The 24,169-nt window shown below is 39.5% G+C and overlaps 4 protein-coding genes across 4 annotated transcripts in view; 2 read left to right on the top strand and 2 right to left on the bottom strand.

Moving 5' to 3' along the window:
* Positions 1–2,423: 2,423 nt before the first annotated feature.
* On the top strand, positions 2,424–7,722 carry naxd (NAD(P)HX dehydratase). The gene is made up of 11 exons (XM_024286965.2): positions 2,424–3,276; positions 3,351–3,785; positions 3,946–4,090; positions 4,166–4,211; positions 4,281–4,369; positions 6,168–6,276; positions 6,438–6,488; positions 6,579–6,683; positions 6,758–6,878; positions 6,976–7,096; positions 7,461–7,722. Exons 1-11 carry the CDS (start codon positions 2,775–2,777, stop codon positions 7,609–7,611), a joined length of 1,875 nt encoding a protein of 624 aa, XP_024142733.1. The 5' UTR covers positions 2,424–2,774; the 3' UTR covers positions 7,612–7,722.
* Positions 7,723–8,249: 527 nt separating this feature from the next.
* On the top strand, positions 8,250–11,198 carry ing1 (inhibitor of growth family, member 1). Its single transcript, XM_024286533.2, has 4 exons — positions 8,250–8,408; positions 9,003–9,171; positions 9,544–9,692; positions 9,786–11,198. Exons 2-4 carry the CDS (start codon positions 9,033–9,035, stop codon positions 10,410–10,412), a joined length of 915 nt encoding a protein of 304 aa, XP_024142301.1. The 5' UTR covers positions 8,250–8,408; positions 9,003–9,032; the 3' UTR covers positions 10,413–11,198.
* Positions 11,199–11,201: 3 nt separating this feature from the next.
* ube2al (ubiquitin conjugating enzyme E2 A, like) lies at positions 11,202–14,738 on the bottom strand. Its single transcript, XM_024286537.2, has 6 exons — positions 14,518–14,738; positions 13,450–13,530; positions 13,328–13,353; positions 12,287–12,376; positions 12,118–12,206; positions 11,202–11,886 (listed from the first exon to the last, which is right to left on the bottom strand). The coding sequence occupies exons 1-6, from the start codon at positions 14,559–14,561 to the stop codon at positions 11,758–11,760; spliced, it is 459 nt and encodes a 152-aa protein (XP_024142305.1). The 5' UTR covers positions 14,562–14,738; the 3' UTR covers positions 11,202–11,757.
* A 467-nt stretch (positions 14,739–15,205) lies between these two features.
* ankrd10b (ankyrin repeat domain 10b) overlaps positions 15,206–24,169 on the bottom strand; it is a 14,847-nt gene continuing 5,883 nt past the window's right edge. Inside the window, exons 4-6 of the mRNA XM_024286532.2 lie at positions 18,561–18,826; positions 17,698–17,805; positions 15,206–15,709 (exon numbers count right to left, since the gene is read on the bottom strand). Coding sequence (XP_024142300.1) covers positions 15,510–15,709; positions 17,698–17,805; positions 18,561–18,826 — 574 coding nt within the window. The 3' untranslated portion in view covers positions 15,206–15,509. The remainder of the gene's footprint in view (positions 15,710–17,697; positions 17,806–18,560; positions 18,827–24,169) is intronic.

Below are 24,169 nucleotides of genomic sequence, written 5' to 3' on the forward strand. Positions count from 1 at the left end.
AAAAAAAAAAAAAAAAAAAAAATCGAGAAAAGAAAAGGGAACACGGTGCAGATTCACGCAAAAACTTTATCTAAAGACCCACTTAAACTGTGTTTAAATTAGATTACGTTGTTTTTAGCCCAAATGGGGAAGAAAAAAAACTTGTATTGTTTTCTAGGACATAATTTCTGCAGAGCAGTTGTAGAAATTCGCCTTTGAATTGTAATTGGGACAGTTGGCATGTAGCACACACCCTTACCATCACTGATGAGTGAGAGCTCTTTGTTTACACACCCTCCCACCAGCTTACAGCCCCTCACACTCCCAACCTAACATTACTGGTGCAACATAAATGCTGAGCAATACTGGAGCTATCCAGCCATACAGTTTAGAGCCAGTTCGGACAAGGAAAACAAAGACGTTCATGGATCTATTCATCAACAAGTGGAGACATCAGAATGGAGCAGAGCAGAGAGCTTGTGGCTTGGCATTGTTGTGGTTTAAGTGGCAGTTAAAGGTGAGTGCCCTGGCAGCTTAACAATCATGGAATTTGACTTTAGGGGCATGGAACGTCATCTCTCTGGTATGGAAGTAGTCTGAGCTTGAATGAGAGGTTGAAATGTACCGGCTAGATATAGTTGAGCTCACCTCCATGTACAGACTGGACTCTGAAACTCAGCCTTTGAGAGGGATTGGACTCCCTATACCCGAAATGTACTTTTTAGATTATTTCTATATGTTGTAAACTTAAAATATTTGAATTAAGTCTGAAGAAGTATTCATTTAGGATACGTGCTGCTCTACACATAAATGGTCTATAAAATAAACTTCAACTGTGTTACTTTTTGCTACGGGACGACAAATACTTTCTTACAGTTAATGATTTACAAGCGTCATCCAGTTTGAACTTTTGTGAGGCTGCAGGTGAGTTATCAGATTCTTATGTTTATGCTTATGTGATACAACACCACAGTCAGTTAAGTTTGTATCAACTTCATCATAAAGTAAAAAATACTTTATGACAGAGGGATTATTCTGTACCACAGTTATAGCACAGAACATAAAAAGGATATTTTTTGGTATTTTCTCATAAGTAGGAACATGTGGTGGAGTTAACCATAAACACATCCACCTACCTTTCAGAGAGGGTGTACCCAAAATTGACTTTTTAATGGTTTATTTGATGAATAGAAATCAAGAATGATGGTCATTTTGATCAATTTTAACATCTTAAGACCCAAGCTAATATGTGAGCTAACCCTCTGCACATGTAGTCACAGGGCCCCATGTAAGTAGAATGATCTACTGCGGTAATAATACCCAAAATGTGATGTCCATGCATGCGGACGCCACGTCCTATGAGGTTAAAGCATTTTTTTTATTGTTGAACAATTAGTTTTAGGCTTTATTGCTTCATATATTTGTGCAACACCGATGTCTTTGGCAAAAACTAATCTGTTTAAGTGAACTACTGCTTAGTCTATGCTAAAACTGAGGCTATATTCTCCAAGTTTACTTTTTATATATAACATATAAGCTTAAAATCTTCCAGCTTAGTCAAAAGGAAAATTCATTTCTCATAGACATATATATTTAACTTGCCATACTTATCTTCAAGTATATTTAATAGAATAAACTCAAGTGTACTATTTTGGCAGTAGGCATTTTTTTTCTACATATATTTTCAAATAAAAAATACAAATAACCTAACAAATAAAAGCATTTTTTGTTGGTTTGTTTTGTTTTTTTAGCAAGTTAAGCTGAGATTTGGGGTGGTCCGATGTCCGAGGAGCCTCTGAACGCATCATGCGGGAACAGAGGTAAAGTGGGTGTGTTCTACTGTTGTCAAGCCCACTTACTCCGCCCCCTTTCCCATATTTGGATTGCAAAATGGTTGGGCGCGTCCTCTCATTCGACGACGGCGAGAGACAGAGAATTCTAAATGACGTCACAGAGGGTTGGACCAGGAATTGTAGTGTCGGTGGTATCTTTCTGTTTCTGAAACGCTGAACCGGGTCTGAAAGCCTCATGTTCAGAATCTCAGGCGTACTCTTTTCTTCTTCGAAACGCATTTCCCGCTTAGGTAAGAGGAAACGTGAGCCGTAGACTGTTAACGGTCAGACGAATGCCTCAATTCATTCTGACACAGCTCGCCTTGTGGCTCATCACGGTTGCACTGTCGATTGTGTGCACGTTCTTCTGTTTTAACGATAAAGGTAACGTCAAACATGACTTTTTTAATAGGGTTTTATATTTTTATTTATTAAGTATATAAAAAACACGCATGGAACCAGAACTGTTTGGAGTTGCATCATGTTGGTCGAGCTGTTGACAGGCTACTGTCACTCGTCGGGGTTTAGGACCCGGTGGACATCTTTCATGAAGGACGGAGGGCGAAGCAGATAAGGTGAAATGAAGCTCCAAAGACTGATCAGAGGTCAGTTTGGAACATTTACCGATGCGGACACAGCCCTTAAACGCCGCTCCGGAGGCTGACCCCCGTTCAGTTTATCCAAAACTGCTAAGCTACTTATTTTTATGGCGACGTGAAGGAATAAAACAGTCGGGTATGGTCTAATTAGGATGCGTGGAGCTGATGGGTTCGCGCGGTTGTCCCAAACCTAAAGTTCAGCGCAGCAGTGTCAACTTAAGCTAACCCCGAACTATCAAAATGGCCTCTGGATGCTGTCTGGGTCGGTGTGGCGCCGCGCAGCTTTGATGCGTGGACGCGGCGCGGTCGTCCGTGACAGTCTGCAACATCTCCATCCAGCCCGCTGAGGGTGGAGGTCGCCGCGATGCAAGCCAACACGACGCGCGGCTTCCTGTGGTCAGACGTGGAGACCCGGACTTTGCTGGACATCTGGGGTGAGCAGGACATCCAGGCGGCGCTGGATGGGAACTTCCGAAACAGCTTCGTGTACCGAGACGTGGCCCGGAGGCTGGGCGTGATGGGCTTCGACAGGACCCCGGAGCAGTGCCGAGTGCGCATCAAGAGCCTGAAGAGGCAGTATCTGCTGGCCAAGGAGGGGAACCTGCGAAACAACGGCCAGTATCACAAGATCAGTAAGTTTTACGGCACCATGGAGAGGATCCTGAGCAGCCGGCCGGCTCTGGACCCGCAGGAGTTCGTGGAGGGCGGCGCGGGCGTGGAGGAGACCGGGGAGGGCCTGGAGGAGGACGCAGAGGATGCTCAGGATGCTTACTCCGAGGGTGCATTGGAATGTTATCCAGCCGAGACTGAAGTGAAGCTGGAATATCCAACTGTCCCAATCCCCATCCCGGTCAAAGTTACTGTGGGTAAGACGAACTCCAGGGAGTCGTTTATGTCAGTTTTTGTCCATGAGCACTCACAGAACTCGCTTCTCCTTCAGGCACTTCAGCGAGACCGCCCAACAGCAGCCAGCCGGCCAGTAACCTGTCAGCCCGAGCACCCAAACGCCCCCGGAAGCGGCGCTCGAACTTCCCCATGGAGAAAATGATGGAGCAGTTCCTGGAGCAGAGCGCCCAAGCCGAGGAGAACTTCTACCGACTGGAGGAGCAGCGCCTGCAGGCGGACGACCACCGCCGAGAAACCGAGCACGCCCGGGAGCTGCACATGCTCCAGATGCTCGGTCAGATGTTCTCCAGCATGTCCTCGGCCAGGGTCGCCGGCTCCACCGCTGCCGCCTCTCCCAGCAAACCGCCCCCTCCTTTCCGTCCTCCGGTCATCTCCAGTGCGTCCCAGTCACACCTCAGGCGACCTTCAGCCCAAACAGACTGTTTCTCTCAGCAGAGCCAGTCGCTGAGCGCAGACCCTCAGGCATTAGGTATTTGGGTGTAAATCCTCGGGGCGGGATTCCTCAAAAGAAAATGGGATCGACTTTTATTTGAAGGACTGAGCTTCCACTTTGTGTTTTGTTTTTAAGCTATACCTCGAGGAAGAAGTTGAGATGAACTAATATTTTTGGTTTGTACTCTTCTTCCCAGCTTTTGAGCGTTACTTCACTTTGGGCTCCCACAGAGGCATGGATGAAGACGTCTTCTCGCTGGTGAAGACCATCGTTCCTCCACTGACCTCCAAAAAGCACAAAGGACAAGACGGCCGGATCGGTATCATTGGAGGATGTCAGGAGTATGTGGCACAGACATATATTTACGAACATCAATAAAAAAGTCATAATAAGGATAATAACTTCTGTCCTTAAAGCTACACCGGAGCGCCGTACTTTGCTGCCATCTCTGCGCTGAAAGTGGTGAGCTGGAACTCACATTTGTCAAATGTATTTTAAACCTTTATTGTGACGGGGTTGTGTTGCTTTCAGGGAGCGGACTTGTCCCACGTGTTCTGCACCAAAGATGCTGCCACTGTGATCAAGTCTTACAGCCCTGAACTCATAGTTCACCCGGTTCTGTAAGTACAGTCGTTCTTTTAAGTTTCAGGGATTATTTCGTTGTTGTTATACAGCATTTAAAGACACGACAATGAAAGTTGATTTTAACATGTTTTTTTTCTGATGATGGAGGACATATGTGAAGAAAATTAAGATTAAAACTGCAGTTCTTAGTATTTCTTTACTCAAATTGTTGTGAATCAGTAGGATATGAAAACATGTTGGAAAAACATTGTATTTGTTCTTCCTGCTGTGCTCCATCCTGATGCATCTACTTACAGACAGATAGATCCATGTTTGTTAGTTTTTTTTTTTTATGTTTCACCTTTGCAAACGTAGGGTTTACCTCTCAAGTGTGTGAAATCGTCAGTTTGTGAAAGCAGACCGGTACCAAAACCAAGAGACGAATCAGTACCTGGCCGCAGAGGGAAAAAAAAAAAAAAAAAAAAACTACATTTTTTACCTTTTTTATCTAATCGGATTCTGAAGGCAGTTTCATTTAGAAAACGACCGTATTTTCTCCACCACATTCGATTAATTCTCGACGCATGTCAAGTCACTCAGTCACATGTCAAAAATCTATTGGCCTCTTTCTTAAAGCGGCTGCAGCGACCGCTAAATTGAAACGTCCAAACTAGCAAAGTTAACAAAACACAAATGTATTTGGAAAGTTGTTTTTTTTTATTTGGCAGAAAAGAGCCAATGAGGAAAGAGAAAGAGAGCCTTTGACTTCAAAATAAAAGAAATTATACCAGAATAATAATGCATAATATTCAGCAACCAGCTGTTGAATGTTATGAAGATGCTGGTAATAAAGTTACTCAAATGGTTGAGTCACATTTATGCTTATATTTAGGAAATTACAGTTTTATAAACTGTTTTTCTTTTTGTATTTGTGCATTGTACCATGAAAGTCGGACAAAGCTGAAGTTGGCATCTGTTTTTTTGTTTTTTTTAAGTTTCCACTTTGACAGTTATGGGTTTAGTGAAAATCCAGATCACGTTTTAATGGTTCCTACTTCAAATTTATTATACAAATAAAGTTTAGAGCAGCTGCAGATTGTTTGAATAGGATAAAGATAAACTTTACAATCAAAGCTAAGGGAAACTATATTGTCTGACATTAAACTGGTCTGTGGTTTGAAAAAGGTTTAAAACCACTGATGTAGAAAACCAATGACCCCTCCAGCCTCTGCTCAGAAACACATGGGTTTGGCTCCTGCAAACACTCAGAACAAAACATCAGGTGCTCAGTGTGGTCTGAAATGTAGATTCTACGTTTCGCGAGGTTTCATTTTTGAACACTTTATAGTTCTGTCTTTAAAATATATTTGTGGCTGACAACTTTGGCATCTATTTCAAAGTTTTGAATAAAGTTTATATTCTAAAGATGCTCAGCTGTGTGATACCAGCCAGAAGAACAAAGAGTATGATGGTCATCTGGAGGCACAGAACCCTTCCAGAGTCTTTAAGGTTTAAGGAAGTGCACAACTGTTCTGCAGTCTAATGATAAACAGAACTTAACCTGCAGTTTAGGACAAAGAATTGATTTCCTTCCTTGTTTTCTTTTCCTGGTTGAATTCATCAGGAATGACTGCAGCTGCGTTTTATATTAATGTACAGCAGTTGTAAAATAGGGTTATGCATCAGACATTATATTGTTTTTGTAGAAAAAAGGGATTTAGAAAGTGGTACAAACATGTTTCCATTAAAATCCAGACACTCAGGTAAATTTGATCTTCGTTTTCTGCTGAATCTGATCTTTCTCTCAGTCGTCTGTTTCTTCCAGTTGTAACGCTTTGCCTCTGTGTGCATCAGGGACAGTCCAAACGCCGTGGAGGAAATAGAAAAGTGGCTGCCAAGGCTTCACGCTGTTGTGGTGGGACCGGGTCTCGGCAGAGAAGACGTTTTGTTGAAGACAGCCAAGGCAGGTGGAGTCTGTTCACGTCACGTCTGGACTCGGAGGAGTCCTGACGTTTTTCTCACAAACAACTTTGTTTAAAAATAGCAATAATAATCTTTTCAGAAAAAAATCTCCCCATCCACCGTAAGATTCAAGTGCTAATATTCACTTTATTTCTCTTACAGGAAGTTATTGAAAAGTCAAAAGCAAGAGATATTCCAGTAGTCATTGATGCAGTAAGTTTTGATAAAAATATATTTTTTAATTTGGACTCGCAACATGTTTTTGCTAAATTTATTGATGCATATCTTTGTGGTTTCTAACAGGACGGATTGTGGTTAGTTACCCAGCAACCATCTGTGATTCAGGGGTACCAGAAGGGCATCCTGACGCCGAACTTCATGGAGTTCACCCGGCTGTACGAAGCTCTGGTGGGTCTGTCAGTCCCCAGCACCCGTTTGAATGAAGAATATTGACTGTGTGCTAACGAGTGTTGCTGTCTCAGCACCATGAGCCCATGAATGCTAGCGATCGTCAGCGCAGCGTTCTGCAGCTCAGTGGAGCCATGGGCAACGTCACCGTGGTGCTGAAGGGAGAGCAGGATCTCATTTCAGACGGTAGTAAAGGTTGGTATTACTTCTAATATTGTAAATTATTTAATATGACTTGAAGCTTTTTGTCTTTGTGACTGAATTTTGTGTGTAATTTCTTTGTTTTTCTTAGTGTACTCATGCAGCGTTGAGGGCAGTGGGAGAAGATGTGGCGGACAAGGAGACCTCCTGTCTGGATCTTTGGGAGTGCTGGCACACTGGGCCTATGCTGCGTCGGAAATGAGAGCAAGAAGGTTGATTTTGTTTTGCATTGAAGTTTAAAGTCCCACTCCCATCATTTTATTTATATTTTTAAAGAATTCCCAGTGGGCTTTTAATTAGGATTATGCCATTTTAGCCCCCAAAAAATGTTGTTTTCTAGGACTTTTTCAAACTTTATTTTCATCTGCTCCTGATTCACGATTTGAATCAAGAAATACTCAGAAATGTAATTTTAAGATTAATTTTCTTTACATACCATCCAAAAAAAGCCACAAGAACATGTTAAAAACACAATTTCCATCAGACTGGCTCTTTAAACCTGCAAACCTGATCAACAAATTAGCAAAATCTCAGTATTCTTCATACTAAATGGGGATATGTTTTGTTTTTGTTTAGCGTGAATCCATCTGTGGTGGCAGCTTTCGGGGCTTGTTCCCTCACCAGGTGGTGCAACAGTCAAGCTTTTCAGCAGCACGGCAGATCCACCACCACCACAGACATGATCCAGGAGATCGGCCCTGTCTTCAGGAAGCTCTTTGAGAGCTGAAATGCTTGTAACATAAAGTTATGCAATTGGTGTGTAAATCTTTGGATGTTCAGAAGAAATGTTTTTATTATGTGGTTCACAAAATAAAAGTGTTTATCTCTTTAAAGTGAATGCTCAGACTCTGGTGGTCAACTTTGAAAATTATGTATTAAATTTAGGATGGAAAGAGAAAATACATTTACAGTAATTGGAGGCAGAATATAGTTAAGAAAACAAAGTAAACTTAAAAAAAGGACTAAAAGTAAAGAACAATAAACTGCAAATCTAAAAAAAAAACACCAGGGGAAATACACAAGTTAAAAATACAGACAACAAAAATAAAGTAACACTTTTATTCTGAAAAGCTGAGACTGACGAGTTCTCATTGCTTTTGTTGGTATTGGGAGAAATGGTGTCTGATTAGAGCAATTAGTTCAAAGAAGTTTTGACCTTTGTTGCTAAATTTAGCTTTAATATATATTTATATGTATATATATATACATATATATATATATATATATATATATATATATATATATATATATTCATATATACTTTTTATAAAATCAATAGTTTTATTAGAATTGTGAAGATAGCTTTTTTTATCATAGTAAAACCAGAAAACAAAGTATGATTCGAAAACGCGGAGGCGCATGCGCGCAGCTGAAAGATGTTGGCGCATGCGCACAAGAGAAACATGTTAGCTCGTGCGCTCAATGACCTGTACGTCAACAAACTAGCATTAGCGTGAAAACCTGCTGCAGAATCCAAGTGAGGTTCGTTACAAATATACTAAAATAACAAAATTATCCCCGAAGGTAAGATTTATCTTTCTAACAGGTGATTCATTGTAAAACGGAAGTGTTTTGATGGTTTTCTTTTGTGCCACGTCTCCGATTTAGCATAAGCTAGCAAGCTAAGCTAAGTGCTTAAAATGAAGTAAACGTTTTTAAAAGCGAGTAAATACGTCTGTTGTATAATAAATTATATTTATGGATATTTATTCTTGTTAAATATGTTAGGTCGTGTGAGCGTACACCGTCACATTTGTACGATATAGTTCTATAACGCGACGTCAGTCAACGGCTACAGTATGCTAACGCCTAGAAAATAAATAAATAAAAAACGTGACCTTTCAGTCTCACTTTCAGCCCCTGGCTTGAAATAAATACAAACTTTTTGCACTTTTGTGTTTGCCTAGTTAATTTTAAACACTGGTTAAAACAGTTACATTTAGTGACTAAATCATGGAGAGTATGGCTCTTCGGATGTCATGTTTTGCTAATGTCGATTCATCTTCAAAATGAATCAAAGCACACAATAATCTCTGATAGCTAATCTGAAATTCCATACCATTGATTGTCCGGTTTTGCTAACAGAACTGCATCATCATCGTGATTGTGTGTTTACAGGTCCACCTATAGGGGTGCAGACGAACCGAGATGTTGAACCCGGCCAACGGTGACCCAGGCCACGTCGTTGTGAATTATGTGGAGGAGTATTTGGATCTGGTGGAGTCACTGCCCTTTGACTTGCAGAGGAGTGTCTCTCTCATGAGAGAAATTGATGCTAAATATCAAGGTACAGAAACATAAAAAAAAAAAAAATGTTTGCAAATTCATTTAGAAATTAACTACATGAGTAAAAACAATAGTGTTCAAGCTGTAAATGAACATTTTGCTGTTTTAATCAGATTATACTTGTCGAGAAAGCACAGAGTTAGCATAGGATGCATTTATTACATGTAAAAACACTCCCGTGACATGAACATGTAAACATGAGTGTGTCTAGTTAAAGAATATCTTTTTAAATATTTTTTAAAGGCTTAAACAGATACTTATGAGCACATTGACTGTTTCAAACAATTTTAGCAGTCCAATAAAGCTTCAAGAAAACAGAAAAACATTTTTATCAGACTTCATCTGTACCTTTTTCTGTTTTTCTCCTTCTCAGATGTTCTGAAGGAGCTTGACGATGCCTATGAGCGATACCGCCGTGAGTCTGACTCCCTCCAGAGGCGGAAGCTGCAGTTATCCATTCAGAGGGCGCTGATCCGGAGTCAGGAGCTCGGAGATGAAAAAATCCAGATTGCTGGTCAAATGGTGCGTAAACATTGACGTTTATTGGCGGGGGAGTACAAATTTGCTGCTGTTCAAGTAAAAATTGATAACTGAAAGAACACATTTTTGTTTCAGGTGGAGATGGTTGAGAACCGAACACGGCAGATAGACTGGCATTCTGAGCTTCTGCTTTCCTCACAAGAGGCTCCAGAAAGCCACGTGTCCACGCCGGCATCCCTGACGACCACTGCAACATCCCTGATGTCCTCTTCGTCAGCCGCAGTCACCCCGGGCAAACCCAGCCACTACGAGAAGAAACGGGACGAGGTGACCCCCGGCTCTGGCAGCGTCGACAAAGCAGGAGGCAAACGCTCAAGGCGGCAGAAAAACGGAGAGAACCGCGAAAGCTACGCCGGTCTGGATCACCCTGAAGAAGTGGGAGCTTCGCGTGAAAAGAGAGCCAAGACATCCTCAAAGAAGAAGAAAAGGTCAAAGGGAAAGTCCGAGAGGGAAGTTTCTCCTCCAGACCTGCCGATCGATCCAGACGAGCCGACATACTGCCTGTGCGAGCAAGTGTCCTACGGCGAGATGATCGGCTGTGATAACGACGAATGTCCCATCGAGTGGTTTCACTTCTCCTGTGTCGGGCTGCACCACAAACCCAAGGGCAAATGGTATTGCCCCAAATGTAGAGGGGAGAATGAAAAGACCATGGACAAGGCTCTGGAAAGAGCTAAGAAGGAGAGAGCTTATAACAGGTAGCCCACTGTGACGCTGTCGCACTGAAACTAAAACGGTGATTTCTGCAGGTAGGGCTGCATTGGTGGGTTTGAGTCACTGCATCACAGATGAAAACAAGAACATGTAACAAGTGACAAAACAAGAATGTTCATTTTAGGAGAAAGTGTTCTGCATTTACATTTGTTTACATCAAGCTTGCAACATTATAAACTCTTGTGTGGCGTTTTGTGTTCATAACTATATAACAATCAAGGCGCCGATTAATTTTTTTTTTTTGAAGGATCTGATCAGTCAGTGGGCGTTTCTAACATCCGATTGGTCACTTACCTTACCTTAAAAACACTTCTGCTGGTAAATTCATGTAACCACTTCATTTGTATTATTTTTTTACATTTCTAAAAAAAAAAAAAAACTGTAGGGAATATAATGAGCCTGATTGGGATAAAAAAATGATTTTCTGTAATTTAAGTTTATTTATTGCTTCTGCCCTGTAAATTTGACACATTTATATTAACTGCAGTTAAGTAAATATGAATTTAGAATGCGCAGATTTCGTATTTACTTGATAAAATCTGCTGAATCATCTGCCTTGAAGCTTGTTCTGTTTTTCAGCTTAAGATTGTTTAAAACAATCACAAGCTTACTATAGCAGCAGATGAAGCTGTAGAAAATATACTTGCCTGTAAACCACATATGAAGACTTTAGTCAAATGAAGTCTTAAAAGTATTTACCCTTTGTTGTAACTGTACTAGATATTTCAGAGCTTGTACAAACAGTAGTGAGAAATAAACTCTTGAACGTGGAAAGGATGAATTTTGTCTGTTTATTTACAATTTCTGGAAAAGACTTACATGGGGGACAACCAGTGCAAAATCTGTACATAATTTCACTTGCAGGTTTCTGTTGTATGCAGAAGTAAATGGGTCAGGAGAACATTTAATCATGCATGTATGTAACAGTTCACAGCACAGCAAAGACACAGCAGAAAGATGCCCGATTCAGTTGTGGGGCTTGATTCCAAGACTCCTTACCATCCCCACTTCCTTCAGAACCAAAAACCGATCAACAGAAATGACCCACCACTTGATTGACGCCCCCTTGTGAATCGTTTTAAGCAAATATTGTTTATTTTTGTAATCCTCAAATCAGTTCTGACAAAATACCAAGGCAAGTTTCAACACATTTCCCCCTGAAGGACTAGAAGAGGGTGATATATTAAAAAAAAATGTGGTTACAAAAGAAAACTGAGTGGAAGATTAAGGTAAAGTGCATAAAAAGCTTAAAAAAAAGTGAGGGGGTAACAAGAGAGTCCACTAAAACTTCCAGCACGCACAGCTTAATATAGCAGCTAGCAGGATTGTCAGGTCAACTGTCCCTCCAGCTTTGTTCTACGATAGCGGACACGCGCTTCTCATACTCCCGCTTGTTTTCCTGGTACAGCTGCGCCGCCTGACTGTTGGCTGGACTGTTGGGGTTCGGCTCATCAAGCAGAGACTGGGGGGGGGGACGGTTAAACATTAATAAACGGAAAAAGTTTCACCTCCAGCTCAATTTTTTTTGCACATTCTGTTCATAAAGAGATTTGCCATTTTTTGAACAAATAACATTACTTTCAGATTTTAGTTTTTACAATAAAACATTTTTCAGAAAATTACAGATTTGAAAAATAAACAATGTTACTTAATTTTTTGTGTGTAAAATTGCAACAACAATAAAATAGATTACCTGGATGGATGTAAGAATAGATGACACGTCATACGTGGGGCTCCAGCGGTTCTGTAAGATGTCTAGACATATACTGCCATCTGCATAGACTAGAAACAAACAAAACCGTTATCATTGCAAACATTAGCATTAGTAAGATTAAACTGCAACAAATAAAGTTTAAACCCACCATTTGGATGAAACATCTTTGACACAAATCGTACCGTGGGGGGTTTGTTGGGGTATTCTTCTGTGAATTCTACAATGAGTTTAAATGTACCTGGAGACAAAAATGAGAGGTAAAGCAGGACGTTAATGCACCTATACTGTAAAGAGGAAACCTAAGTAAAGCTAATCTAAATACAACACTAAAAGTGAGGTTTTTAGCATGTTCTTGTGGCATTTCCTCCTGATGGGGAACATATATTAAAGAAAATTAAGCTCAAAATTGCATTTCTGAGTAACTCTTTATGCAAACTAATATGAATCAGAGCAGACTAAAAAATGCTGATGGAGAAAGATTGTATTGTAGAATATATGCTGGGAAAGCCACAAGCTGGTTCGATGTACGTCTTTGTTTTCCTCATCTGAGGTGGCATCTGGGTAAAGCCGTACAGTTGGATAGATCCGATATTGCTTGACATTTTGTTGCCCCGGTAATGTTAGGTTGGGGGTGTGAGGGGCTGTAAGTTAGCAGGACGGCATGTAAACAGAGAGCACTCAGTTAAGGGTGACGGGAAGAGGGGTGGGGTTGCTCTGTGCCAACGCCACAATTTAGAAGTACATTTCTAATGATCTCTATAGACACTATGTCCTAGAAAATTACAGTTTTTTAATTTCATTTTGACCAAAAACTGCATCATCATAATTAAAAGAACCCTAGGAACACTGAAAATAGAGCAAAAGACGAACATAATGAGTCTTTAAAGCTTAAAAAAAGGTTACATCAAATAAGTTGGATTACTATGATGAAATGTTTTGTTTATGTATGAAAATGTGTTGAGTTTCTGTTAAAGTATTGTTCATAACTCAACTAATAACACAATATATCATGATATAGTTACATTTGGTCAACTTTTAGTGCCTTAATTTCAATTTTTAGCTAAAGTTTGGGGAAAATAAAATTTCTCTCTCCAAAAAAATTAAAATAGTTTAATATTAAATCTGTACTACTATTTCATTTGAACAAAATTGACTTATTTTAATTTTATTTTGAAAGCAAGACACTCACCATCCTCAAATGGTGTTCCTTCAGGACTGTAAATAAAAACAAAAATGCAATTTTGTCACTTTTTTAACAGACAACATAATAACAGTCAATCAGAAACTTTTAAATGCAGTTTTAGTTCTCACCCAAATATGACAGCATTCCAAACCATGATGTTATTTTCAGATGGGGCTCCGCTGACACCAGCTGGGGGGTCTTCTTGTAGCCTTTATAAACAAAACAACATGGAGTTCTTTGACTTATTTTTGGAAACTAGATTTATTCAAGTCAGTGCAAAGAAAATTATAATCACTGTGGGTTTGTTTCAACCAGACAGGCCAAGTCAGATTTGGAAAAAAATATGCAACATTTTATTCCCTTTGCAATGCTAAAGTATAGTCATCTGTTTTTAAAAAACATGCCAACTGTTATTTTCATATCTAAACAGTTTTAATATATTTGCTGGTTCCATGTGCTGATATTTATCACATTTACACATTAAATTATTCTAGACAATTTTCCAAAACACTAGTTTTAGGGTCATGAACTCATTCATTTCTACAATAATAAAAATCAAAAGGTAGAAATGTGGCATTTTCCTATCTGAAAGCCTCAACAACACCACACGCAGGTGAGCTATAGTTACTCACAGCAACGAAACTTGCTTTAAATAAGGAAACTGTATCTGGGGGACAAGGTGTTCCTTTACTGCCAGAACAACAAGAAACAAAAAAGCAGCAGCAGCCTCAAACACATCGCTGCTTCCGCTGACTTTTAACATTCACGAGGGGAAAAGATTTCCTCAAGTCGGGCTCCAAACATTCAAAAAATAGCACGGATACAACTGGTTTTAGCTAAACAGAAGTGATCTTAAAATGGTAGCAGGCCTGTATGAACTCTACGGTTAGTTGAATCAGACTGAAGTGTTTAAAACATAAATATAGATGCCATCTGATCACTCTACAGACGTTTAAATAATAAAAAAAAGACCAATTTATGTTAGCCGACTCGGCGAACTTCGTCGATATTCGAGCATATTTTGGGTTATAAATATTCAAATGATATTAAATTGATACAGTTTCGGTTTTTGGTAGCGCAAACGCTACGTAAGCACGGCACTTTATCGCCGAAAAGCGACTAGCTTTATCAGGCTAACCAAGCTAGGCTATCAGTTCGAACAGCGTTATCGTCATCATTTCAGATCACCCACTCACCGTTTAAAATCCCTCATAAGTCTTCTTCTAGCCGGGGTGGACATGGTTTGGCGTTTGAAATAGTTAATAAAACAACTATTTTATCGAAAGGATGGTGTCTTGACACTAATGGTGTAGGGAAAGGGGTTGAAAATTTGACAAATTCACAGTAATCCGTGTCACGGGGGAGACGTCTTCCGTCGTTGTCGAAAACCCTCCGGTTAGCCCAGATAGACCTAGAGGACGAAACCATTCTGACTGAGAGGGAGGGGGAGCAGGAAATATGTTATTCTAAAAACGTACAATGTTTGAAAATGCGACGAAATTTATTTCTTATTTTAGACAGATAAAATATTTTTTCTATGTCTAATTCTAATTTAGTTTATTTTATGTACTTTGTATACATTTTTTACTCGCCACCCCCTTTCTGGTGGAATCCGCCGTTTGGCACGGGGCGTGACAGAAGTGACGTAATGTTTGTGCAGCACTGCATGGATGAAGGTCGGCCCTGGTAACAGGTGTGCTGTGTGTCCCTCCACGTGAGGGACTTTCTGTCAAACTTGGAGCAGCTTTCCATATATTTACATTAATCAGCATACATCTAAATTAATACAAACACTAAAAATGGGGCCACAGAAAATGAGAATAACTCAATCGGTGAAGTGTTTTGTGCACATTTTTGGGGAGGAAAAAAATAAATACACACATATGCTTGGAAAACTTTTTAATTAAGTTATATGGAGGAATTTTGACGAAGGGTAAAGGTCATGAAACAAAAATAGTATTGGCAGTGCTTCATCAGACAATCGTATGTTGCAGAGTATTTGAAACACAAACATTTCTAAGCTTTATACGTACACTTTTCCTCAAACAAAACACTTCTTCATTACAAAATCGAGACCCATCAACAACAAAGGCCCTTTTAGGTATAAGAAACACATCATTGCACAACTCAAAACATTTCATGGATTTAAGGCGGACAACTAAATTCAGTCTACAGCCTCCTTTTTCTTTTAGGATCCGTGGTAGAGAAGCATGGTGCTGAAGAGGGTGTGATCATACAGCTGCTCTGCGTTCACCGACTTCTGATGCTCCACCTGGCTTCCTGCAGTGCTACTCATCTCAGGTGAGTCGCTGTGGATGTGCTGGCCGAGGAACATTGGGGCTGCTGGGTCACTAGAGGAAAAATCCTCACAGAGTCTCTCACCACTCACTGTAAACAAAGCAAACAGTCAAACGAGCTTGTATGTCAGGTTTGGTTTCAACCTCGTATCGACACCAACAAGTTAACAATGCACGTTTTGTTTTGCACAACTTTAAAAAGAAAAAACAGCCATAGAAATTCTACTGTGACCTCAATTAAAGAATGGTCTATAAACCTTTTACAGAGATAGATCAATATGTTGCAAAATCCTCAACATTACTCAATCCAACAGGTTTTGAAATAGGACCTTGATTTAAATAGGTCAGATTTTCTTTCACCTGACAGATTTGATTTAATTCACTTTTTCTTTTTTTAGTAAAAGAAAAACATTAAAAGTAGAAAAATAAAAAATAAGAAACAGAACAAAAGTCATCACAAAAGTATTTAAAATAGTATTAATTTAATGATTCAACACAGTCAAGTACAAAGTTCAACCTGCTCTGAAATTAGCCCGACCTAGAAACACAGATGGAATAATAAAAAAAAAAATGTAGATCTGCAACAAGAGTATCGTTCCACTTAGAAATTTTCCCTTTGTATATAAACACAAAACAATTAACAATAATCAATATTTTTTATGTTTTCAGGTCAAGATTTAAGGCTTTCTCTTTATAAATCAATGCAGCCCTCGATTGGGGATACTTTTAGTTTTACACACACACAGTAAATAAATGCTCTAAAACTAAAAAGGGAAAGAGACAGTCAAGTCCAGGACAATTCTAAACTACTATTATTGCATTTCTGTTCTTTAAAAGCTACATTCATGTGAGAATGTTTCCGCAGGAAGTCCGTTTAAACATAACATAATTAAAAATGAGATTGCAGCCAGAACACAAATAGCACAGGATATAGTTTTTCTTCTTTTTTTTTAAGAGCTGATTTGAGATTAAAATTATTTAAATTTGCTCTAAAATTCCAAATCAACTGCTAAAAAGTCAACATTTTCCCTTCACGGATCCTTTTCTGCTCACAACACAAACTGAGGAGCTGAATGAAATAATTCAAAACCTGAACTATTTAAAGTCTTATACATGTGAAACAACCAGAAATTTTAATAGTTTGGAAATGCTTCCATCTGACATGAATGAACATTAAACTGATCAACAAGGTCAAACATAAAGGGGATGAAACAGTGAGAACCGTCTGACAACCAACAAACCTGCTTTTTAGGCAGCGAGGCGTTTCCAGAACCGTTTTTAATCTGGAATTTTTGTGACAAAAAACAGAAAACATCTGATTTTGAAATGGTTAAATAGATCAAAATCTATTTAGCAATTTCAACAATAAAAAAATCTATTTTTTAGCTTTTGTTCAGAACAGCTGCAGCGACCTCGGTCGGTCAAACCTGTGAATCCAGTTCTTCAACATTCCCACAGCACGAACATTTCCATAAAACCTACAAACTTTTCCCTTTTCTTTTCAGGTAATATTGCCAGTTTAATAATAGCCATTTTTTTAGTCCAAAATAAACCACATTTTACAAGAAATTGTGCAAAACAAAATCATTTGTTTATTGTAAACACTGAGGATATTGACAGTTACTGGATCAAACTGAAGTTTGCATAAAATTTGAATTTTTTTATTAATTATTTAATAAAGAAATCAATTTTTTTTTTTAGCCATCCAAGGATTATCAGTTACTTAGAAAAATATAAAATACACCATTCGCACACAAGCTGCTACACACCGTGTCAACACAGCTCAACACTAAACCAAAATAAAAAAGTACTCTTTTGTGAGTATTAATGCAAAAAACGTCAGACGATACAAATGGAGAAAAGAGGCTGCATGAGCTAAGGTACAGGTGGACTACAGGTACGCGTACGAGTTAGTGCAGCGACAGGGGGTCTGCATTGACGCCACAGTGATGACCTCCAGCTCTTTAGCGGGGGGGCTGCACCTGTCCCGCCTCCCCTGGTCTTCACACTGTTCCATGAGCCCCGGCCCGTGTGGGGGTGCAAACCCATTCAGCCCAAATGCAAAGCCTCCCGGCCCACCTGAGGTTACAGCCGCCGCCATCTCCATGTTCATGCTCTCCATTTGGGCGTCTTCGGTGCCACCTAGTGGCCCGTTCCCGTTCAGAAATTTAGGTGGCAGGGATGTCCCTAAAAGCCAAGGCAGAAATTAATCATCTGGAAAAACTATTCTTAAATTATTCATTGAAATTTTTTTAACAGGCGAGTTCGATCATCTTTTGATCTTTTTCAATCATGACTTTAAATGTCTTTTTTTTTTTCATTGGCTCCTTTTTGACAATGATTTGAATGAAGAAATACACAGAAAAGCAATTTTAATCCCAATTTTCTTAATATATATGTCCACCATCATCATAAAAATGCCATAGAAACATGTTAAACACACAATTTTCATCAAATCATTAATTTTTTTTTTCAGACAACATATTTCTGTTTTTTCAAGTGTTTGCTTTGAGCGAACTGTTTTTTTGAGTGATTTCACTTCAATGTGCATTTTGTGGTGAGTTTAAAGGGCAACCAAATCCTAAATCAACTTTTTTTCGGCTGTTGATCTCTATAAATGGAGCTTTAAAAGTGCCGTCTGTTGGTCCTAGCCAAATTCTTGACAAATTAAAATGTTTAATTCTTGAAAATATTGTCAAAACCCGTCTGTGTGCTGCCCCCTAAAGGTTGACTCGATGTATTGCAGTTGAATTTTGCGACTGGTCAAACCATGCAAGTTTAATAAGTCTCTCCCATGATCTGCAGCTCCAGTAATGATAACAGTCCAGCCCTCAAGCCCCACCCCTCTGACTGGATTTTCACATTTTGGGGGTGGGGGGAGTCAGCCTCCAACTTCCCTGTTTGGTTACCCTTTAAGCCTAACTGGTTCAAAGTTGACCTACCATTTGGCCTCGCCTTTTTCCCAGGGTTCACCTCAATCCCATCAAAAGACCTCTTTCTGTTTGGCACACCATTCAAGAAGCTGCGGCCCTGGATGGTGGAGCGACTCTGGACCCCATTCTGGCTCATGAGCTCTAGAAAGGCTCCGTTATGGGCCTGAGTCATGTTCTGTAGGAGGTTCTGGGCTTGGGCGAGAATTTGAGCGCACTCCTGGAATCCCTGGGCGTGGGCCAGGTCTGCAGCCGTCAGCCCACTGGCATTCCTCATGCTGCACAACGGAAAGACGAGTGTTACCGACATCCAATGTACGTCTGACCCACAAAAAGAGACAAGCACAGCCACTCCCACACGCACTCACAGACACTCGGACGCATGAAGCAAATATCAGCACATAAACAGTCACTGCAGAATAGGAACAGCCTGGACTGCTCTAACTCTTTCACATCATCATCTTCAAAAGAGATGACGACTGATCACTTTAGGATCAACTGCATCTTTGCTTCCTAGAACTTGAAAATTTATGGAATAATTTTCAGCTGCAAAGGATTTGCTTAAGACAACTGGAGCTCGATTATCCGAGGACATCCAAGAAAGTGTCCACCAAGATGACGATAGTCACAAGAGCTGCAGTCAGAAAGCGACTGTCGAGGTTCCCTTCGTTGATGAGACGATATGAAACATCGGGTGACATTTTGCTGATGAAAGAGATGTCTAATCTTCTTTTTGAGACCGACTGCTCAAGGATCTGACGTAAAAGCTCCAAATGAGAACGGAGACCTTCTTCCAGGAACGTTTGCTGAGCAGAATTTGATTAAAGAAGAAGAAAGTGTCGACAAATCCAGGGGTTCTGGAGAACCAAGCAGGAGTCGGACATCCAGATGGAGGAGGATCGCCGAAACAAAGTCCGGATACGGATTTTAGAAGGAAGAATGAATAAATGGTTCGGCTTCAGACCTTCAAGCTCTGCGGCCGGGTGGAGATCTTCTCAAGAACCAAAGAAAACCGCCGTTCCTCTGATTTCAAGTAGAAGGAAAAGAGAGAATGTGAAAGCTGAGAACAGTTGTGTTAACCAAATCCAGCTGCAGCAAAAATAAAGTTTTCTGATCAAAACAATGAATGAGCAAACAGTGCTGTGTCGTTTTTATTCTTCCAATTTCACAACAGTGTGTGTCTCTACACCGTGAAAGCAATGTCTGCCGGACGTCAAACAAAAACAAACAGCGAGTCCAATTACCGAACGGAAACCACTCGTTTGATCTCCTGCGAGTAAACCGTCAGAATCCATTCATCCGCTGCTCATCAGCTCCGGATTACATAAAGGTATGAAACTTTCAGCTTCATTATGCAAATCCATCTTCTGTTGGCACAATGGTGCACTTGTTTTGAGACTAAATGTCAGCCATTAGGCAGCCAAATGGCTTCTTCCAGACAGATACGTCTTTGTTGGGATGTGGGAGCAGAGGCCCACATTCAACCACAAGGTTTTCTTTTAAATAAAAACACGAAGAAAAAGCAGAAATTTTCTTTACTTCTACAAACATCGATGAGATTACTTAAACACAACCGTTTATCGACTTTCACTCGTTTCGCTGCGACTTTAACAGCCAGGTGACGCTGACGTTCACACCGTGAGATCCAATCAGAACGACACAGCTGATGTCTGTCCATTCATGTGTTTACTGGCGTCTAACTGGCTCACTTTCGTCTAAACAACTGTGCAAAAACCAAAACATTTCAAGAGCTAGTGCAATGAAATAAACATTTGATAAAGAAATTATTTGAAAAACAAAAAACAAACAAAAGAATACACACATTGTTGCATATTTCCCGTCCCCTTCAAAATTAACGCTTCCAACAGGACTGTTTTTAAACAGGAAGGCGTTTGTGGAAAAAGGCTGTAGATGTGCTGGTCTCACACAAAGGGATACTAACTACTGTTAGCTGCTGTTCAGTCTTTCAGCTCCATTCTTTATAGAAACTAGTAATGACAATTAGTTGGAAAAATTCCAACTCCAGAAAAATGATTTAGAAGTAGTTAAAGGCTCAGAGCATTTAACAGGTTTGAATTTATTTTGAAATATGTTTTAAACACGTTTCCTAATGATTTAGTTGCTAAATCAAATAAAGTTTAAAGTTAAAAATCCCATTAATTGTCACACACCGCAGTGGGTGAAGTTTGTTCTTTGCATTTGACCCATCCCCTGGGGGAGCGGTGAGCTGCAGACACCACCGCACTCAGGAACCATTTGGGGGTTTAACCCCCCAATCCAACCCATTAATGACTAGTGTCAAGCAGAGAGGCAGTGGGCCCCATTTTTAGAGTCTTTTGTACGACTCTGGATTTTAACTCATGACCTTCCAGTCTTACCACTGAACTGGTAACGTTTCGATATAGTAGTAAAAAACAAACCTTAAGGTATTTTTTTTCTTTTTTGACTTAAAAAAGTAGAGAAAATAAATACTTACATTTCTGCTGAAGTACAACAGATTCTTTTTTTTGGGGGGGGGGGTATAAGATCTGATCAAAAATGTGCCTCTTTATATCAAAGAGTGCTTTAAAGGAAACTGAAAATCTTAAAATAAGCATACTTGTCCCCATTCTTCCATCCTAAGATGTGAAGCTTTTGCCCCCAAATCTGTTTAATTACGTCTATACAGGAATAGAATATTAAAATGGTAAAGCATGATTCATACTTTTAAGGTGCTTTACAGTAAAATATTATTATATTTCCCTAAATCAAAGTAATATCCCTTCCGTGAGACCCGACATCACCAATAAATAACTAAATTGAGTCAGTTTAGGCCCCATTGGTGCAGGTTTGGATCAAAATTGGAAAAAGGAAGCGTTAATTCTTTGTAAATGCCTGGTATGCTTTGCTTTTCAGTCCTAAGCACACAATATTTATCTTCTCTAACTATAGTCTAACCCTCCAGAGGCAGCTTATTGTCATGCTACATGTTGACATGGGACTCACGTGATTAAACCTGTCCATATAAAGGACTCCTAAGGTTAGTTCAAAAACAAAACAAAAAAATCATAAAAATAAATAAAAACAGAATGCTAAATACAGGAACAATCATGGATAATAAGCAAAGCATGCAGGTCTAAAAACTTTAGGTTTGATTTATAAAAAAACCTAGCATTAAAACCAATCACCGCAAGAAATACCTCAACAGTTTGCCAGTGTGTAGATAGGAAGCGATAGTGAGAACACTCAATGCCACAACAGTGCGGCTATCCCAGGGAACGGGGCAGACTCAGCAGTGTCTATTCTCCCCCTTTCTAGGATTACTTGAAAAAACCAAGTCATTTCCAATTGAATTGCTGAAAAACATTAAGATGTACGGTTCTGTTTCTGTTAACAGTAGAGCAAACTTGTTTGCATACTTGTTGTCACTTTCATAAAGGAAAAGGTGACAAAGATTAGATGTCAAAACAGGCTAGAATATCGTATAGGGTTAATAATGTGACACACAAAAGAACATTTCTGAGTATAAAAGGAAAATATCTGAGAACAGTGAAATGACAGTGAATAACCATAGCAACAGGATGGTGTTAGCAGTGAAGAGTCAGTGCATGGTGCTTTGCAGATCTAACCCGTCTCACTCAGCTGATCTCTGGATGTCTGCAGGTCTGTGCTCACTGGCAGCCTGTCTCACTGACCTGCCTGCAGCTTAGCTTCATGCTGGACCAACTTACACTCGAGGCTCATGACAAACCCTCACTTTTTAGGTTAAAGTTGACTTTAAATAATTACTTTTGACTCTGAAGATGATAAACTTGATTTGTTTTATGAAAAATAACTATTTTTGAATATATATTTTTCATTTTTTATGTAAAAATCCACACCCTTTTAAAATAATTATAACTGATTGTATTAAAGAGGAAATGTTGCATAGAATTGATAAAACGGATGCCGAAGAAAGAAAGAAAAACTGCATCTTCTTCATAGAAAGCCAGGATCTACACATGGAAACATGGAAGGAACCAAATCTTGAGAAGGTCACAAAAGATTAACGGGAGTCCTAAAACCAACTCCAAGCTGGAACCAAAATTCCTGAACCAAATTAATCCAGATCTGAGGCGGAGCTTAAACGATCATCCAACTGATTGACGCAAGAGTCCACGGAGAGGAGAGATCTTCGGCTCATCCGCGTGTCTGCGAAGCATTTCCAGAAGCAAGCGCAAAGAGAAAAACAGCTGAAGGTGCAAAAGCTTTTTCTAAACGTTTATTTACACCCAAGACGATGACTAGGAGGAGACTTTGACAGACAGGGAGAGTCAGGAGGTCATCTGAGGTGAAGGGAGGTCCAAAGAGGGAAATCAAAAGAGCAGCAAAGAGAGATCAGCAAAGAGCAGCCGATGAAGCTGTTGCTAAAGCAACATGGAGGTGTGAATTTGGAGGTTTGTGGTGGCAGCGTCATTTAGGGACTTTCAAGTTATTAGTTCCAGATTTTTTTTAACACTAATTTAAAAGAAAAAAACTTTAAGAGGCCTTCCTGCTGCATGTTTACAGCCTGAAAAAATAAATTAGAAAGGCTAATCGTTTCTCAAACTCTTACATTTTATTTGTTTTTATCGTTTCCTAAAGAAACAGAATTCTTCTGCATCTTTTAGGACAAAATGCTCCATTACAAGTGCATTTCTCTGATTTTTCCAAACCTGATTCTTCTCCTCTGCACAGGTGTAAGAAGCTTAAGTTACACTGCAGACTGAAAGGAAATTTATCTCAAAGTGGAAAAATGATTTAATCAAGTTGATTCTACACTTAATCCTGAAGTATAGAAGACAGCAAAACTGCACTTTGGTAAAGTTATAACATTTTTTTGTTTACAATACTAATTTAAAAAATATTTACACTTCAAACTATTTTTAAAAGTAATATTTGGTTATTTATGAAAGGTTTTTTCTGCACAATTGTTTAGTAATCCAAAATAATTAGCCCTCCAACACATTTAAAAGGTCTTATGTCATCATATAAGAACTCGTTCTACATCCAAAGGGGAGCGGCTCATTATACAAGCAAAGCCAGTGTTTCCAGTTCTTATCAAGTGTTTCTCAGAAGCCGCCGCATTACTTTCAAAATGATTAGAAACTAAACTGAACAGCATTTCCAAAATGGTCTCTTAATCTGAGGATCCCAAACAGTGAAACATGGCGGCAGGAGGGTAATGGTAAGGAGTTGGTACAATCTTGTTGGCTTATTAAAACAGTTCCAACAAAAAAAATCCAAAATATGCATTTTATTCCCCAGAACATAGACAAGAGTCTGATGTTCAAAGGAACTCAGTGAAGATTTGAGGGCAATGCTCAGAAAACCACACAGATCTGATGTTTCAGAGCAGATGAATGAGCCAAGACACTTAATCAGGTGAATTTAAAGTCCCACTCCAACTATGTTTTTTGTGATTATGCAGTTTTTAGGACAGATTAACAAACCTGTGTTGTTTTCTAAGACATATTTTCTGCAGAGCAGCAGAAACTCATAAGAAATCTCTGAGTTGACTGTTAGCCTGTGATAATTTCCCATCATCCCTTTGTTTACACTCTCTCCTGCTAGCTCATAGCACCTCGCACATCCTAGCTAACATTAGCTTAGCAAAAAAAAAA

Source organism: Oryzias melastigma, linkage group LG21 (genome assembly GCF_002922805.2).
Source record: "Oryzias melastigma strain HK-1 linkage group LG21, ASM292280v2, whole genome shotgun sequence".
NCBI lineage: Eukaryota > Metazoa > Chordata > Actinopteri > Beloniformes > Adrianichthyidae > Oryzias > Oryzias melastigma.

Bases quoted from the DNA above. Each gene is read 5' to 3' on its own strand.
- naxd (XM_024286965.2), top strand. From the start codon at position 2,775: ATGCAAGCCAACACGACGCGCGGCTTCCTGTGGTCAGACGTGGAGACC. The intron at 6,277-6,437 runs GCAGGTGGAGTC...TTTCTCTTACAG, and splicing joins TTTTGTTGAAGACAGCCAAG to GAAGTTATTGAAAAGTCAAA. The intron at 6,489-6,578 runs GTAAGTTTTGAT...GGTTTCTAACAG, and splicing joins TTCCAGTAGTCATTGATGCA to GACGGATTGTGGTTAGTTAC.
- ing1 (XM_024286533.2), top strand. From the start codon at position 9,033: ATGTTGAACCCGGCCAACGGTGACCCAGGCCACGTCGTTGTGAATTAT. The intron at 9,172-9,543 runs GTACAGAAACAT...TCTCCTTCTCAG, and splicing joins AATTGATGCTAAATATCAAG to ATGTTCTGAAGGAGCTTGAC. The intron at 9,693-9,785 runs GTGCGTAAACAT...TTTTTGTTTCAG, and splicing joins TCCAGATTGCTGGTCAAATG to GTGGAGATGGTTGAGAACCG.
- ube2al (XM_024286537.2), bottom strand. From the start codon at position 14,561: ATGTCCACCCCGGCTAGAAGAAGACTTATGAGGGATTTTAAACG. The intron at 12,207-12,286 runs GTGGGTTTAAAC...GTTTGTTTCTAG, and splicing joins AAAGATGTTTCATCCAAATG to TCTATGCAGATGGCAGTATA. The intron at 11,887-12,117 runs GTAATCTATTTT...CCCCCCCCCCAG, and splicing joins CTATTCTTACATCCATCCAG to TCTCTGCTTGATGAGCCGAA.